The following is a 15,724-nucleotide window of genomic DNA, read 5'->3' as shown; positions in this document are numbered from 1 at the left end:
TCAGTTAAGGCACATATAGTCAAAAAAAGAGTCCCTCTACATAGTTCTCTTTCCTTCACTATTAGCAGAACATGCAGGATCCCATAAGGTCTCTTGTAAGTCAAGGCATCAGAGGCTGTTGTCTCCTTGTGCTGCTCCAGCCCTGTCAGATCCAAGTCTGTTCAAAGTTCAAAGATGAATCATCTGATTAATACAGCCATTCCCATAATGAGTTTTTTGTCTCTTCATAGTAAACCTGTAGTTCTGAAATACCTCATCCCGCTGACACTGGAGCATTTCCTACACACTCTGTCTTGCCCAGTTGTCATGGTTGGGTCTTGCGACCAGTGATGCTTCAGCCCTTTCCAAAACTACCTCCAAGGGATGCAGGAGCCGCTCAGCAGGCTGCCAGGAGACAAATCAGCGGCAGTGCAGAGTTTCAGGCTCCTTTTCCCCTGCAGAGCATCTCCCTCCTGGAGCTCTGCAAGATGCAGGACAGTGCAAGGGCTGTGTTTCCTGCTCCGCGTTCCTGCCACCTCGGGTGTTGTGACAGATAACTGCAGCCTGGCTCCCCGGCAGCGACGGTGCTTGGTAGCCCTCCAGGATGATACTTGGCGCTCAAGAGCAAACACATATTTTTGTTACATGAGCATGAATGTAATAAAATGGCTCGCTGGTTTAAGATGCCTCTTTGTCAAAACAAGATGTGGCTGGATTTAGAAATTGGGATGATTTGGCATGTTCGATCATTAACTTCTCTTTCAGGGTGAAGCGGTGACCAGAGATTTGCCATGAACCCATGGGTACCTCCTGCTATGAAACCACGTGCAGGAATCCTTCCCTGTCCTTGGTTTTTCAGCCTAGTGCAGACTCGGGGCACAGGGTTGTGTTTTCCTTGGAAGAGGTCATGGCAGCTCCATCCCTCTTGCATGGTCATTCCCTGCTGCAGATTCCCAGTTTAATTCTTTGGTTCACTTGTGTCCTGCTCACGACTGTGCTTGGAGACTTCAACTGGTCCAGAATTGGCCTGTTCTGTAACCTACTTCCCTTTCACTGTGTTTTGGGAGGAAAATTGAACGTGGTAAAGAGACGAAGCTGTGTTAGCTACGCAGTGTCCTGCTGGGATCATTGCTGAACATAGTGGCTAAAGATAGAAGTGCACCAGAGATATGCTAAAAATACTGCCCAACTCGTTGGTTCTTGTTTAGCATTTGGAGTGCTTAGAGCTGCCTTTGCACAGACAAAGGGGCGATGCAGTTTTGCAATTTGAATATGCAAATGAAATCCTGATATTGCAAATGTGCAATCATATGCTCAAATCTAAAAAGACCACTTGTATTCTTGAAGTAAAGCACTGGCAAGATTAAGAGTTTAATCAGTCAAACAGGGCGTCATCAGAAGTTAGTGTGATTGGATGGCAGTGCGGAGACTTTACTTCAAAACAGAAAAAAAGATCACTTTGTGTGATTAAGGTCAGATTTTATATTCCACATGTTGATGCTTCGAAACATGTTGTCTGATAAATCATCTTTTATTAGCACAGTGGGTTGCAAACAATTTCTTCTTTTACATTTATATGTGTGATTTAGTAAACAGTGTTTTCATATCAGTGGGAACGCGTGCTATGCTTCATAGCTTTCAAGTGTGTGACCTTTAAAGGCAGAACAAAGGCTTAGAAATTAGGGTTTACATAAAATTGAGAAGTGTAGAAAGCTTGAAAGGCTCTGTAATTCACTTCTGCAGCAAGAACACCATTTTCTCTAACATTGTTTGCACAAGTCAGCATTTATGTTGTCAATTTGCGGAGATGAATGGGTGATTAGCATTGCATCTAGGACAGAGGGGAACCGGTATCTATAACAAGTTGAAAAACTGTGGTTAAAGACTAACTTAACCATTGCCTCTTCTGATGGAGAAGATTTCTCCAAGTCCTGCACATTTTTAATTCACTCCTTCAGTCAGTTGTGGTAAAAAGAGTAAAGAGTGAAATCCCATCGCCACTCAGGTCAGTGTCCTAAGATATTTATTCCACTGAGGCCAAGATTTCAACCACCTTATAAAGGGGGAAGGATTCAGGGATGGCGTGATGGTATGTGTTTGGTTTTATTTATTTATTTATTTGGTGTTACTGTTTCTCAGAAGCCCTTTAAGTCCCGGGGTAGTAGTATGAATAACAGGCACCTTTCAAAGGGTGCGAGTTGGAGGAGCCAGAGCTCCTTCTCACAGCCTTCTCAGCGGTCCAGGAAGGAAGCCTACAAATAACACATTGCCAATGAACCATCTTGCTATTCCAACTAATGCACACTGAGAATAGTGGAGCTGCTGGGGAGGGAAAGATGAAAGCAGAGGATAAAAGGAAGTAGTCAGAGACAAATTAAATATTCACTCCTAGAGTCTTTTGCTCTACAAAATATTCCTCCTTCTGGCTTTAGACAGGCTTCCTTTTACAACCACATACCATGAGAGATTCACTAGATCCATGACCTTTTTAATTTAATTGAGGCTTGATTTTATGGTTCTGTATAATTAATGTGCTATTTACTGGATCATATGTGGAAACACAACAGAAACTCCAAAGGGCTGACAAAGGAATTGCATAAATGGGCAGGAGAGAGGAGCAGTTCAGACCATTTCCCTAACTTGCTCACGTGTACCACCTTGCTTAGAGATGTGCTCCAGTTTCTGATACCACTTAGCAGAAATTCCCAACTGCTCTTTTAAATATTTTGTTCCTTGCTTAGTCTAGCATTGTGCTCTGGGGCCAGTAGTGCATTATTTTTAGTAGAGAAACACAGTATGAGGCCATGTAACAGCCCACTGTCCAGTGCCACCCAGCACTAGCACTTGAGAACAGACACACAGGTAAAGTTAGAGCTGTTACTCTACAAATAAGTAGAAGTATTTCAGCTGTGGATACAAAAATGCCTTGTTTTTTTCTCAGTCTGAAATCCCATTGTTTCTTACTGTTCTGAAAACTTAGAGAACTTTTTTTGCCCCAGGGTTGACCTAATTGAAGGCTTTGCCTCCAGGCTGTTAACTCCCCCACCATGGCTTTTGACTAAAGGGAGCCTGTAGTCTGGTAAAACTGCAGGAGTAAATCTTCCAGGATTTTAAAAAATAATGCCATGTTCAGCAGAAATACTACTTTATAATTCAGGAATTCATACTTAGATCCTGTTGACTTGTGGTAATCGCATGACTAAGCCAATGTTAGGGGCTAGAAAAGAAGCAAGAAAAGTATCTTTAAAATCCCAGTAGACTTAAGCAGCAGAAACATCACTTCTTGCTCAGTTGAGAGTATCTGCAATTCACTATCCTAGCTATCGCCGTGAGAAATTAATGTAGTCTACAAAATTATTGCAAAGTGTTCCACAGGACTTTGAAATTAATGGACTATAAAAAAAGATATAAAACAATACTGCTGGTATTAAAACTGAGGTAAGATGAGGTAATAGTGATGGAAAGGCATTGAGTCTAAGATTGATCTTGATTTACAGCAGATTATGAAAGAAATGCTCCTGTGCTACAGCTCAAAACACAGAAAAGGCAGAAAACTTCTCCTGTCTTCAGCTGTCTAGTTAATAACACTTGTCATTAGATGGAACGTGGAAGTTACAGCGCACAATATGCATGACGTGATTGCTCTAAGTCTGCAGATGACTAATTAAGAGGCATCTGTACAGACATCTTCTGCTAGCAGTCCAACACAGGAGCATAGACTAGTCCTGTTCCTCCAGATCCATTTGTCAACTGCAGTTTTTCCCCTGGAAAAAAATCCAATTTAACAAAGCCATTAATGCAGGAAGCAGATGAATTACTGAAGAAAGACAAGATAGGATGGTTCTGATCATTTGTTTTGATAGGACAAGATCTCTGTTGGTACCTTTAAAATGAGATTGGTAATTCTGAGCTGAAAAGTAGCAAAATTAGCTGCTAGTTCTGGAGGAACTAGCTGGAGAAATAGATATATTCTTGTTTTGTTTTGTTTTTTTTCTCCTTGGAACTGATTCTACCTTGGCATTTTCACATTGACGTTGGTGATGTTGCCCCTAATTTTACAGAAGAGTAATCAGAAGAACCTTGCTCACTGACTTGCCCCTTTGTGGCCTGTAAGGTGATTCAGTTCAGGGCAGAATGTTAGTTGAGCTGTGCTTTTGCCATTATGAGCTTAACTGCATTCACATAAATCAATATGGGAAAACAATAATTGTAGTATTTCTTTTAATTTGTGATTAAAATTTATAAAAAGCTAAAATAGAACACTTTTGTGGGGCTGAATTTCCTCTTAGTTTCTGTGGTTTAGGGTTATTATAAGATCACATCTTTCTGGGTTTGTCTAGTTATAGTGTTTGAATGTTTGTCCTTATCCGCTACACCATGCAGTTCTAAGTATTTTCAGCCAGGATTACTCTCAAAGGTTGCTTGGGAAAGCAGGCAAACTATACAAAATAAAGTGGCAAAGAAGAAGAGAATAGATCCTTAGCTCTTAAAATAATGCTATTAGTTGTTGTGTTTTTAGAATCACAACTTAATAAAGGTAGTAATATTCCCTGGTAAGGGAAAATGCACCTTTATTTTCTGGCATGCTCTTTTAACACAGTTTTGATTTATTTCTAAGACACAAGCTGACTTATGAGAGAGTAACTTGAGAGGATCGCAATGAGTGGTGACAGTAACAGGCCAAGGGATCACAGCATGCTCCTGCTGAGCGAACAGTGTTTGCTCTGCTGATATAGATTGAACTCTACAAATAGAGCAGCCGTATTTAGGAGTTATTTTACATGTGTATAGCTTAAGTAGCAATTTTCAATCTATGTTAATATATGGTTGTTTTAGAAGATGGCAGATTTTGTATTTCCACTGCAAATAATAAATTGGGAAGAAGCTGTAGTTCTACATAAAAAGAATCCACATAATATGTTCAAGCTAGCTAATAACCAATGTTCTTTCATGGTTGAAATAACTATTTACATCCCCAGTTCCTCTTCCTACATCCTCCACTCCAATTGCATATTTCCATGAGCACAATGAATAGAAGGAAATCCACCCCTGTGAATTTTCCCTATTCATAATCTTTTCAGCCCCACCACGCCTCACTATGAACGGATCTGCCATCTTCCCAGCCTACAAACACACAACAGTTCCCAAAGAAGAGTTCTTTCTGCTACTCTCTAATTGAGAAACTGAGATATTATGTTTGAACAAAGGGAGACACATCTCTGAAAGCTTAGGATCGTATTGTGACCATTTTCTGACAATATGAGATGACAACTTTATCTTGGCCCATGCTGAAGTCACTTGACATCAGAAAGGGCTGCCAAAAGGAATAGGAAATATTTCCTTTTAGCTTACTCCTAATCCGGTAGAGACAGAGTGAGTGGTAGTTTTCATTTCTTAAGCCCTCTTAAGTACTTTGTGTAGCTTTGTGTGTATACACTCTGAGATATGATGAGTATGATTAAACATACACTTTTTGTTCGTGGTGGTCGGGGACTGTTTTGGCCACTCAGTGGTCAGGAGAAAGTATTTTTTTTCTTGAATTCAGACACAGGATATGAGCTTCTTTTACCAAATTGCAGCTGGCCAGTAAGAATGAAACATTGCAGATGTGCTAAATATGTCATTAAATATGTATTCTTAATGCAGCAACAGGTTCTGGGAGTTGAGTTAAATGGGATCTTTGCCCATGAACATTTTGGGTTTTGCTGCTCACATGCAAGCCAGCCCGCTACTGAAAACAGTACATATGAGAGTTCAAGCAGGGCTGCAAGTAGTTGCTGCCTTTTAAAAAGGTAACCTTAGATCAGATCCACTTTCCAGCCTTCAAACTCAGGGTGGAATTGTCACTTTTTTTTTCTTTTTCCCTGTGAACTGTCCTAAAAGATTAGTAGGTCATTAAATTCTAGCTAGATTGTGAATTAATAAGCAACTACGGAGCACAAATCCTTCCAAATTGTGTATTTAGGGCACAGGAGAGAAATTTCTGAAGTTTTCTTGTTTTAGATGGAAAATTGCCAGGTTCATTTTCTCGTTACATGACTGTTTTTGTCAGAACAGATAGAACCATTTTGGGCTGATGGGCAGATAGCTCTCGTTGAAGCTTGTTGAAGCCACAAGAGACTGAAGTCTTGATGGCTGAATGCTGCAAACAGTTTGCCTCTGGCAAACACATACTTCTAGTTTTGGCAGTGTCTCGCGTTTGAAAGAGGCAGACAGAGAGTGATACATTCTCTGGTCAACTCCATTGAGCAAACCTTAGACTCCGATTTTATTCTTTGTAGGGAGGAAAAAACAATTTGCAATTTATCTTGGAAATAAAAGGAGAGTTGGAGTCCCAGTCTGCTGTGGAGTCTCAGTGGGGTGCTAAAATTCACAAGTCGATGTGTTGAAGTGGAGCTTACCTCCTCCTAGGCTCAAGTGCCCTTCCACCCCAGGCTGAGCACACTCCCTTTCAGGACTATTTGGATATGCTGAATCTTAACAGCCTGTGGCAGACCTGGTGTCCCCAGATTTTGAAGGTGCCGGTGTCTTGCTGTGGAAAACTTGTGTGAATCTGCCAGCAAATCCCAGTGTCTGTGGGGGAACTCTGAACTCGACCCACCTTCTCCATCTTCTTTTATGGTCAGCTTTTCTTTAGCAAAGCAAACAGACAAAGCCAGCACAGAGGGTTGCAAGGGTGTCCCCGGTAAAGCAGGGACATCCCAGTCATGGCTTGCTATGCCTCATGCTGTTAGGTAAGAGAGTCCCCAGCGATTACTTTGACCTCGATGCTAAGGGAGAGCGTGGTGTGGTCCCTACGCAGGCGGTCTTAAAATGGCAGCGCCTCAGGAGGCCGCGCCTTGCTTGAGGAGGCTGCACGGGTGCGGGAATCAGCACTGCCGCCCAGCTTCTGCGATGGCAGCCGGTGGGGCGGGCGGGCTGGCTGGACATGGCAGTCAGCGCCCTGTGCTTGCTGTAGGTCGGGCTTGAGTCCCTGGCACACAGCAGAGGCGCAGCGCTATCTCGCCTAGCCCTTGTCGTCCCGCTCGCTGCTGCGCTGACCTAGATAGGAACCTCCTGCCAGTGCTGTAGAGCTGGCTGGTTGCTAGAGGCCGGGCGAGCGCTGCGGCAGCGCAGCCGGGGCAGGTGGGGCTTCCCCGGGTGCCTGTTCCCTTCCGGATATCGTGCAGGCCAAGTGACGGCTGGAGGATTGACGGGGGCTGGCAGCTGGGCCGTGGGGCAGGCGGGCTTGCGTGGAGAGCGGGGACAGGGGCTGAGGACAGCTTATGTGTTACAGAGAGAAAGGAAGCTGAGTGACGGCCAGGCAAGGCGGCTCCTTCAGTGGGTTGCTGAAATCTAGCGTAACCAGTCCAGCACAGGAAAAGTGTCTGATGCCCCAAGTTCCACAGGGTGGGTAAATGTAGAGAGCCAGGTCTCGGTCTCGCTGAGTTTGCCGCATCTGCCTTTTATTCCTTAGGCAGCAGAAAGCCCTCAGAGAGCTCTGCCCACACGTGGAGCTAAGAGGTAGTGTGTGACAAATTAGATGTTTGCAACCACAGCTGTACAGCTTCCTTGGAAGGAACAGTGTAAACAGTTATTATTTATTCTTGTTACACTACCATTATGAGCTAGCAGTGCTACTCATTTGTAACTGGGGCCTTTCCCAGAACCACGGCCTTTTCATTTTGAGGTGGTGGTAGTGCTGGGATCGTGTCAGTCTCACTTTTAAAAGCAGACCTGAGGTAATGGGGACCTTGCAATCCGATATTCCCCAAATTGGAGGACCCACCTTTGTTTCCTAGGTATTCCTGAACGAAGTTAGCATGTGCATGCTAATGTATTTTAATCAATTTTGACAAGGTCACAAGAGCCCATTCCTTGCTTGTCTGCTTAGGCCTTGCTGGCGTGTATGAGTGAAGCTTTCACACTGTTACCATGTACAGTCCCCAGCCAGCTTGACTGCATGTGCTTTCGTGTTTATGAAAATGTTTATATTCGCTTCTCAGATGTTTGATTTAAAAAAGAGCTGCCCAATACACTGAGAAAGGGAAGAGCATGTTTTGGTGCTGTCCTCATTTCTGTTGATACTGTCAAACAGCAGAAGTCCTTTCAAGAAAAATGAGAAAAAGTTAGAGTAAGTCAGGTCCTTCCTAGGAGGTCCACGGTACATAGGCTTTAAGGCGAGGGTCTCAAGGTGTGTGAGAGTAGCTGGGAGAATGATGAGGATCTGCAACAGGCAGATTCTCCAGTTAGTTAGATCAGAGGCTTCTGGTCCTAAAAGTCCTCACACATCCACGGTGATCTGCTGCAGCTCTTGCTGCAAGTCTCTGAGCTCAGTCTCTGCAATCGGGAGCAGCGTGTCTCTCCCCTGCACTTGTCACACTGCCACTGTAGCATGTTAATGGAGAGCATTTGAAGGGGACTTGGGGACTTGGGGAGGAAAGTGTAGCAGGCTCCTGGCAGAGATAGCAACCGCACAGTGTGCTGCAGGAGAGTAGCAGCCACGTGTGTTTGCATGTGGAATATTTAAGCAAACCTTTTAGCTACTTCCCCTGCCCAAGGAGAGAATTCTGGACTTGGCTGGCAATTCATACTTAAGTGCCTGGTAAAATACTGTCTTTTTTTTTCTTTTTTTTTCATTTGTGATGTGCTTGGAGCAGAAGACTAATGATCCCCAGATGACCCTTCCAACCAAAACTTTTCTGTGATTTGTTTAGTCCATTTTAAACATGTTATCTTTCTCTCTCAAATACTGTGCTCAAGTCACATCTATCTTAAGCAAATGCAACACAGTTGAATTTTATTGAGTTCTACCTGTCTACACTGAGGAAAGTTGTTCTGAGTATAATGGTTCCCCTGTGCAAATATTCACCAGAGAAATAGAAGTCTTACTTTCCAAGGGAATATAAAACCAACTAATTTCACTGTACCTCTTCCCACCAGGCTTCTCGGGAGGGCTAGCCAACAGCATCCTATTTTAAAAATCCCATTCAAGTTTGGGAACAACCAAACCTCTCAAAAGCTATGGCTTTATTCTATCTTTTTATATGTAATAGTCTGGAGTAGTGGAGTTTGTTTTCCTATCACATTCACTCCCCAGTTCAACAGTTAGAAAATGTTTTCTAAGTGTTCAAAAAGCCGAAATTTCTCCCCAGTAACTCAGAGCATAGGAATGTGCTGTGGCAGGAGAAGCACTGGCAAGGACACGCATGCCAGCATGTCAGCTGGCCAGGAGCAGGAGATCCTGCACCAGTTCCTGCCCCATGTTTCCCAGGGTGCAACTTGGGATCAGCCTGTGTTTATTTTGGATTGTGAAGCTCCTGTTAGGATTCTCAGTACATGTCTGAGTTTAAATATAAGTAGCTGTGCCCTACCAACATGTTTCAGCCTACACAGCACATCATCTGTTGAAACATGCAACTCTGCCTTATTTTTATCAAAGAAAATGAGGGAAAATAAATTCATCCATCATTAGACCAACACTTGGGAAAAGATTTAGGCCTTGTTCCATTTCCTAAAGCTAAACAAATGTTGGCTCCATCAACCCCAAGGAATAATCCGATCACTGATGCTTTAGCTGTCTCTGGCTGTGGTGCCAAGGCAGTGTCTCGCAGAGCAAAGACTGAGAGCACGCGTAGCACTGCTGACCAAGGAGGGGCGGACGAGCAGGCAGCTGAGCTGTCAGGCACCGCTGAGCGTTTCACTGGAAGCCGGTGTCCCTGTTCTGCACCAGCTGGGACCTGCAAGTGGTTTTCAAGCACAGCCCATGTCAAAGCAATGCAGCTGGGAGGTCATAGAAGCACGGATTTCTCTAAGGAGACATGGAAAATAGCCATGTAAAAAGGTCCCTTTGCCATCAGTACCATTCAAAACTTCTGTATCTGTTGATGGAGGGTAGGTAAATTCCTTCCCAAACCTGATGCACAGGTCTGTAGTGCACAGACCTGCTTTTCCATCCACCAGCACCCTGATCATCAGGAAGAATTAACATAGCGTGTCCTCTCACTGTCCTCCAGTGTCCTTTCACTCTCCTCCAAATATCTAGGTAAACTAGACACTAGTATGGTCTGCTCGACGCGTTCCTGCCCCATGCCCCGCAGCTTCCGCACGCCCCGTGATGTGCATCCACTTGCACTGCTTGCACATGTTCCCTGCGAGCACAGAAGCCGCTGGCCATTGACAGCAGTGACTCTTAGGCACAACTGAGAGCGTGTAATATTCCGTGTAACTCCTGCCCCCGCAGCCGCCGCGTTCACAGGGTTACACGGGGATTAGGCAGTAGGATGGTAGGGACTGCTATTGGATGTGAATATTTATCATGGCCCTAGATGGTTAGTGGCGCTTCTAATTGTAGGCTGGGGTTGGGAGAGGCTTTACTGTAAGAGCAGTAGTGACCTGCTCTGGGTTTCCCATTGCCGATTAGATACTTTCCTGAATGCCGCCTCCCTCGACTGATAAACAAGAACATAATTCTAATTCTCTTAAGTTGAAGCAGCAGTGCTAATATCTGATTAATCCTACGACATACAGGTCGTGGATGTTAAGAATGAAGCCACAGATAATTATATTTAGGAGGGATTGCCGCACCGCACTGAATTAATGTTAGAGACATTGTTTTCAGTTTCACTCTCCTTACATGCATCGTGTAAGGAAGGTTTTCTCCCAAGATTTACAGTTCTGCAAACTCGATGACCATGATAGTGACATTAAGATTTCAGTTTTTATGAATGAATTGCAGTTCCTCAACAGAATGAAGGCCATACTGCCATAAATTTATTAAAATTTAAGTTTTTTATATAAAATTTAGGGTTTTTTTGCTGTTGTTAACTGTTTTGTAAAATCTGAAATATCGGTAATTAGGAAGCTTGAAAGTTGAAAAACTGCCTAGATACTTGAGGTTTTTTTTTTTTTTTTTAGTTTGGTTTGTTTAGAAAGTATGCCAGTTATTTCAGATGCGCTGCCTATAAAGAATGTAAAACAATTTAGTTTTCTCAGGTCTGAATTTAATCTGAGTTACTGACAAAAGGTCACTAAATTCAATCTGTGATTTCATTCAAATGTGCCATTGTTTAGACCTAAAAAATGTTACCATAAAAACGTTGGCATGTTTGTTATGCAGGGAGTATAATGTCGTAATTGAAATGGTACCAGAAACTATTTAAAAAACTTCTATTACAGTTCACATTACAGACAATATTTTATAGCTTTAACATCTGTTTTAAGACCAACATGTCAGATTTAGCCTTTGTGTGACTATAACTCTTCTGATTTCAGTGAAGTTGCACCCACTTAAATCCTGATTGAATTTGTCTCACATGATTGGATTTTTAATTGTGTGATTTAATTTTCAGTATCTCCGTCTCAGTGTTAAAGTATGGAGCTTCAGAGCATGCTGGAATAAGGTCAATAACAGAGCCTTTCTTCTTCCTTTTTTCATTTTTTCCAGTTACAGGGATCCATTAAAAGAAAACTGGAAGATGATAGCTCTCCTGCCTCCAGTGGTGTGCCTGATGTCGTTTTCCCCAGTGACAGTAAAAGACTCTGTCTTGACGACGTGACTCTCTCCATGGGCCAAGGCAGCAATCCCAATGTGGCGTGTCCGGAAATGCAGAACTCCCCGTTCTCCGCCAGCCACAGCGCGTCCTCCCTGGGAGTAGCGGGTCACTCGGTGCTCCTGGAGAGCAATCACCTGAACGGCAGCGGCATCGCTTCTCCTTTCCCCGTTCCACCCAACACAGAAATAAACCAGAAGGGCTCAATAGCAGGACAGAATAACAACATTGTCCACTATGACGAGAAAGGAAACAACTTGCAAACTGTGGACCAAGAACTGCAAGATCTATTGGAAGAGCTGACGAAAATGCCTGATCCTTCTCCCAATGACCTGGATCTGGAGAAGATTTTGGGCAGCAAGGCTGAAGAGCCACTGGGGCTGAGTCATTCTCAACCGAGCATCAGTACCACTCCAAAGTCCTCTCCGCAGACTTCCCATTTGGAGAACCATGTTGCTAACAAAGACTTTTCACCAGGCTGCAACCCCGCCAGCGGAGGATCTCCTCAGATGAGACCGTCGTCTGCTGGAGCCAGCTTCCAAGTTCCTCCCTCGAGCAAACCTGCCGCGTCGCCCATCTCTACAGCAGCCCAGGGGAAGAGCCAGCCTCCCCCTATGCTTCCAGTTCCGCTGCCCAACATGCCTGGCTCCAACTGGCACGCGCAGCAGCTGAAGCAGCTCGCAGCCAGCAAGCAGGTATCTACGACCAAGCAACAAGTTCAGGCTCCCAGCTGGCCAACTATGTCTCCTCCTGGTCTCTCACCTCCTTACAGGGCAGGATCATCCCCACACCACCAACCATTCAGTCCCCAGAATGTCATGGTGTCCGGTATGACCTCTAATAATTTGCCAGGAAACAATATTCAGAGTCCTCAAAACACCCTGCTCTCGAGCATGGCTTCCAGCAGCACCCCGTCCAGTGGACCCTCTCCTCCCTATGGGTCAGAGAAGCTCTCCAGCCCGGCTCTGAACCAGCAGCCTTTCAGCCCGCAGAGCGCCATGCTGCCCACCCTGACGTCCAACAGCATCAAAAGTCCACAGAACAACCTGGCTGCCACCATGGCCTCGACAAACACTGGACCTTCTCCGCCTTACAGGCCTGAAAAGCTGTCAAGCCCAGCTCTGCACCAGCAGCCTTTCAGTCCTCAAGGTACATTAATGTCTAACATCACCCCCGCCAGCAACCCCACAAGTATGCAGAGCTCGCTTTTTAAATCAATGACTCCAAACCAGTCCAAAAATATGAACATAATTATGCAACAGCCATCCAGTAGCTTACAGCCAGGTCTGGTGAATGAGAGCCCTGTTAGCCAAGACCAGTTCTCTTTCAATAACACCAAACCACTGTCTCACTTTGCCTCAGAGTCATCCACTCAAAAGATGTCGCCCATGACAGCAGGACAAGGGCAGCCGTCTCTCATTCACTATCTCCAGCAACAGCAGCAATCTCCAGCCACGCCACAGTCCCAGCAGACCAACAACAGCCAGTTCCTCCAGCAGCAGTTTCGACAACTGATGCAGCCGCATCGGGTGCAGAGACACATGCAGCCCGCTGCTCTGTCATCTCAAAACAGACAGGTGAGAACACTTCTTTATGTTATAAGGCTTATGTGAAAACACTGAGTTATTCATTTTCTGATTTTTACTTTCCTTCGTATTTCAAATGTGACACCTCTAAACTTCTGGGGTGAACACAGTGTATGCAGGGTAAGGCACTAAGATTATCCTGGAGTTCTCAGAAGTTATTTTATGTATATCTTCAGTTGAAATGTGCTGTAATTCATGGATTTTCTCTTCTCTAGAAGCAAGCAACATCATGCTGCTAGGCAAAAAGTACAGTACATTAAGCAGCGCACATTTCATACCACTGAAATATATGTTTTTCCAAATATATAGGTGATGTTCTTATGTAGCTCATATTGTGAGGAGTGGAGATGTTCCTACAATGGGTTTTGCATCATCTTTTTTGTAGCATTAAAAAATAAATTCTTTTTCATAATGTCTTTGACCCAATTCATCCGTGCTAGGTGGCTAGCAAAGACCAGGTGGGTTGAGAAGCAAAGTTAAAATATGACTCCTTCACGGACAGCAGGTCAAGCAGTGCAGCTCCTGAATATCAAAAAGGCAGACTTGAAATACCTGTTAGGAGCATTTGCCAGGAGCAATGCCCTGCTTTGGCTGAGGGCCATTCCCCACCCTTTGTTGATCTGTGATACCAAAGGAGATGGTAAACGCAAAAGCACTGGCAATGGGAAGACTTCTCACCCAGCAGAAGGGGGTGAGCTCTGAAGCCCTACTGGGAGCTGCTCCAGAGCTGGGGACACGGTCCAGATCCTGGCTTTCATTGCTCCTCTTCACTGCTAATTCGTCCCATCTTACAAGGTTGGATTTCTTCAGTGTGAGTGACTCAGTGGAGTCTTTTCTGAGTAGAGCAATGAGAAAGAAGGGGCTGGATACTAGATGTCAGGTCTTTAGTGGTGACTTAATGAGGTGTGTGTCCACTGTGGCATTTTGGGATCAGCTCACAGTTTTCCAGCTTGTGCCCACTGTCTTCCCCCTTGCTTCATACAGCTGCTCAGGAGCAGTTGCTGGGAAGGGCCAGTAGCTTATTCCATTTGCTCACCCAAAGATACAACGTGTATCAACATTGCATGTAGTGCTCACTTCAAAGAGTTATCAGTAAAAAGCCCCTAATTCTAGAAAGGCCTGAAGAAGGTGAGTTCCTTTAGATATGTGAGGACCCTGCTTGTGTTCAGGAGGACCCTGCCTAAACACAGAGTAGAGGGTTTCGCCACCTTGGGATCCAAAAGCTAGTGGGTACTGCAGCTTGAGGTGCTGCTCTGCAGGCAGCGGGCTGGAGAACGCGCTCCTGGGCTCCTACTGCAGCTCCAGCCGCGGCTGGGAAGTTGTTGAACTGCAGTAACACGATCGCTTTTGATCGTGTGTCCATAACCTTTGAGCATATTTTTTTTTTCTGTGGCTCCCCCGCTGGGTGTGTGGAGTTGCTGCATCCCCAGCGGATTCCTGAGGTTTCCTGTGCCCTGCTTTCCCCTCGCTGCATTTTTGCCTTGCACCTCTGAACCCCTACACTGCTGATTAGCCAAGAAGAACCAGAAGAAAAATTCCTGTGGTGAGTGTCTTTAATTGGCCAAAAGAGCCCCTTTTCAAGCAACTTCCCAAATGCCCTGCCTGGGCTGCACTTTTAGTGGATTCTCACCGCCAGAGAATTGTTATGATTTGGGGACTAGCAGTAAAGATCAAGGACAGTTAAGGTGGTTACAAGTGATCAGCAGTTTGCGTTTTCAGACTAGTTAGGTAAGCATGCGCTGCCTCCCTGATTTTACAAGGTAAGACTTATTACATTAATTATACACCAAATGACAGTGCTTCAGTTTTACAGTCTGTTAAGCTGCCTAGGAAAGATGGTAGATTTTCAGTAGTAGAACATTTTGTTGGGTTTTGATAACTTTATTGCAGATTGCAATAAGAAAAAAATAGGCCCTGAGTGTTGAAATAAAAGAAAATTACATGGAGAAAATATTATAATTACTGGGCTTCTGTTCTAGTACTGGGATATTTACTGTGTTTCCTTGAATCTACCCTGTGATCTGCTGTTTGTCTGCAATAGTTTCTTACTTGGCCCGAAAATGGATACTGAGATTTTGGACCATACTTGGTTTGTGTCGATTTTACTCCATTGTAAAGAAGTGGCTTAAGTGGAGGGTGGTTTTTCTTTTTTTCTTTTTTTTTCTGATTTCCAGCATGTATCTGAGAGCTGAATTTGACCTTCTTAGAGTCTCAGTGGCAGCTCTGTACTGAAGCTGGTGATGAACAAGGCTTTTCAAACATGGATCAGTTGTTTCATTAGAAGGCAGAAAGCTAAAGATTCAGAAGACAGGAGAGAGACAACCTCTGCATCTTTAAAAATTAGTAACTGTCTGGTGGAAAATTCTCATTTTTAACCTCAATCGCAGAAATATGCTGAAAGAAAAATAACAGCATTCCCTGGAATGTTGTTTAGTGTTTAAAAGTCATCTCCATACTCTGTGTGCGTTTGTAAATGTGACTAAAATTTATAAAAAGAAGGCATAGTGCTCTCTTCTTTTGAGCAAGAGGTGCAGCTTTGTGCCAAAGAAGAATGTGGATGGTGGCCAGTTGGAGGGAGAACAATAAACCATGAAATTTGATCCTTGTAGCAGGCAGAGCAACATGGGG

The 15,724-nt window shown here is 44.2% G+C and overlaps 1 protein-coding gene across 1 annotated transcript in view; it reads left to right on the top strand.

The window, feature by feature from the left end:
* MAMLD1 (mastermind like domain containing 1) overlaps positions 1-15,724 on the top strand; it is a 70,648-nt gene that overhangs the window by 30,054 nt on the left and 24,870 nt on the right. The window contains exon 2 of the mRNA XM_088527447.1: positions 11,405-13,087. Coding sequence (XP_088383573.1) covers positions 11,405-13,087 — 1,683 coding nt within the window. The remainder of the gene's footprint in view (positions 1-11,404; positions 13,088-15,724) is intronic.

Source organism: Tinamus guttatus, unplaced genomic scaffold (assembly GCF_059628265.1).
Source record: "Tinamus guttatus ecotype Peru unplaced genomic scaffold, ASM5962826v1 Tinamus_guttatus_pri_ptg000287l, whole genome shotgun sequence".
NCBI classification, from domain to species: domain Eukaryota; kingdom Metazoa; phylum Chordata; class Aves; order Tinamiformes; family Tinamidae; genus Tinamus; species Tinamus guttatus.
This window is presented reverse-complemented; position numbering and strand designations above follow the sequence as displayed.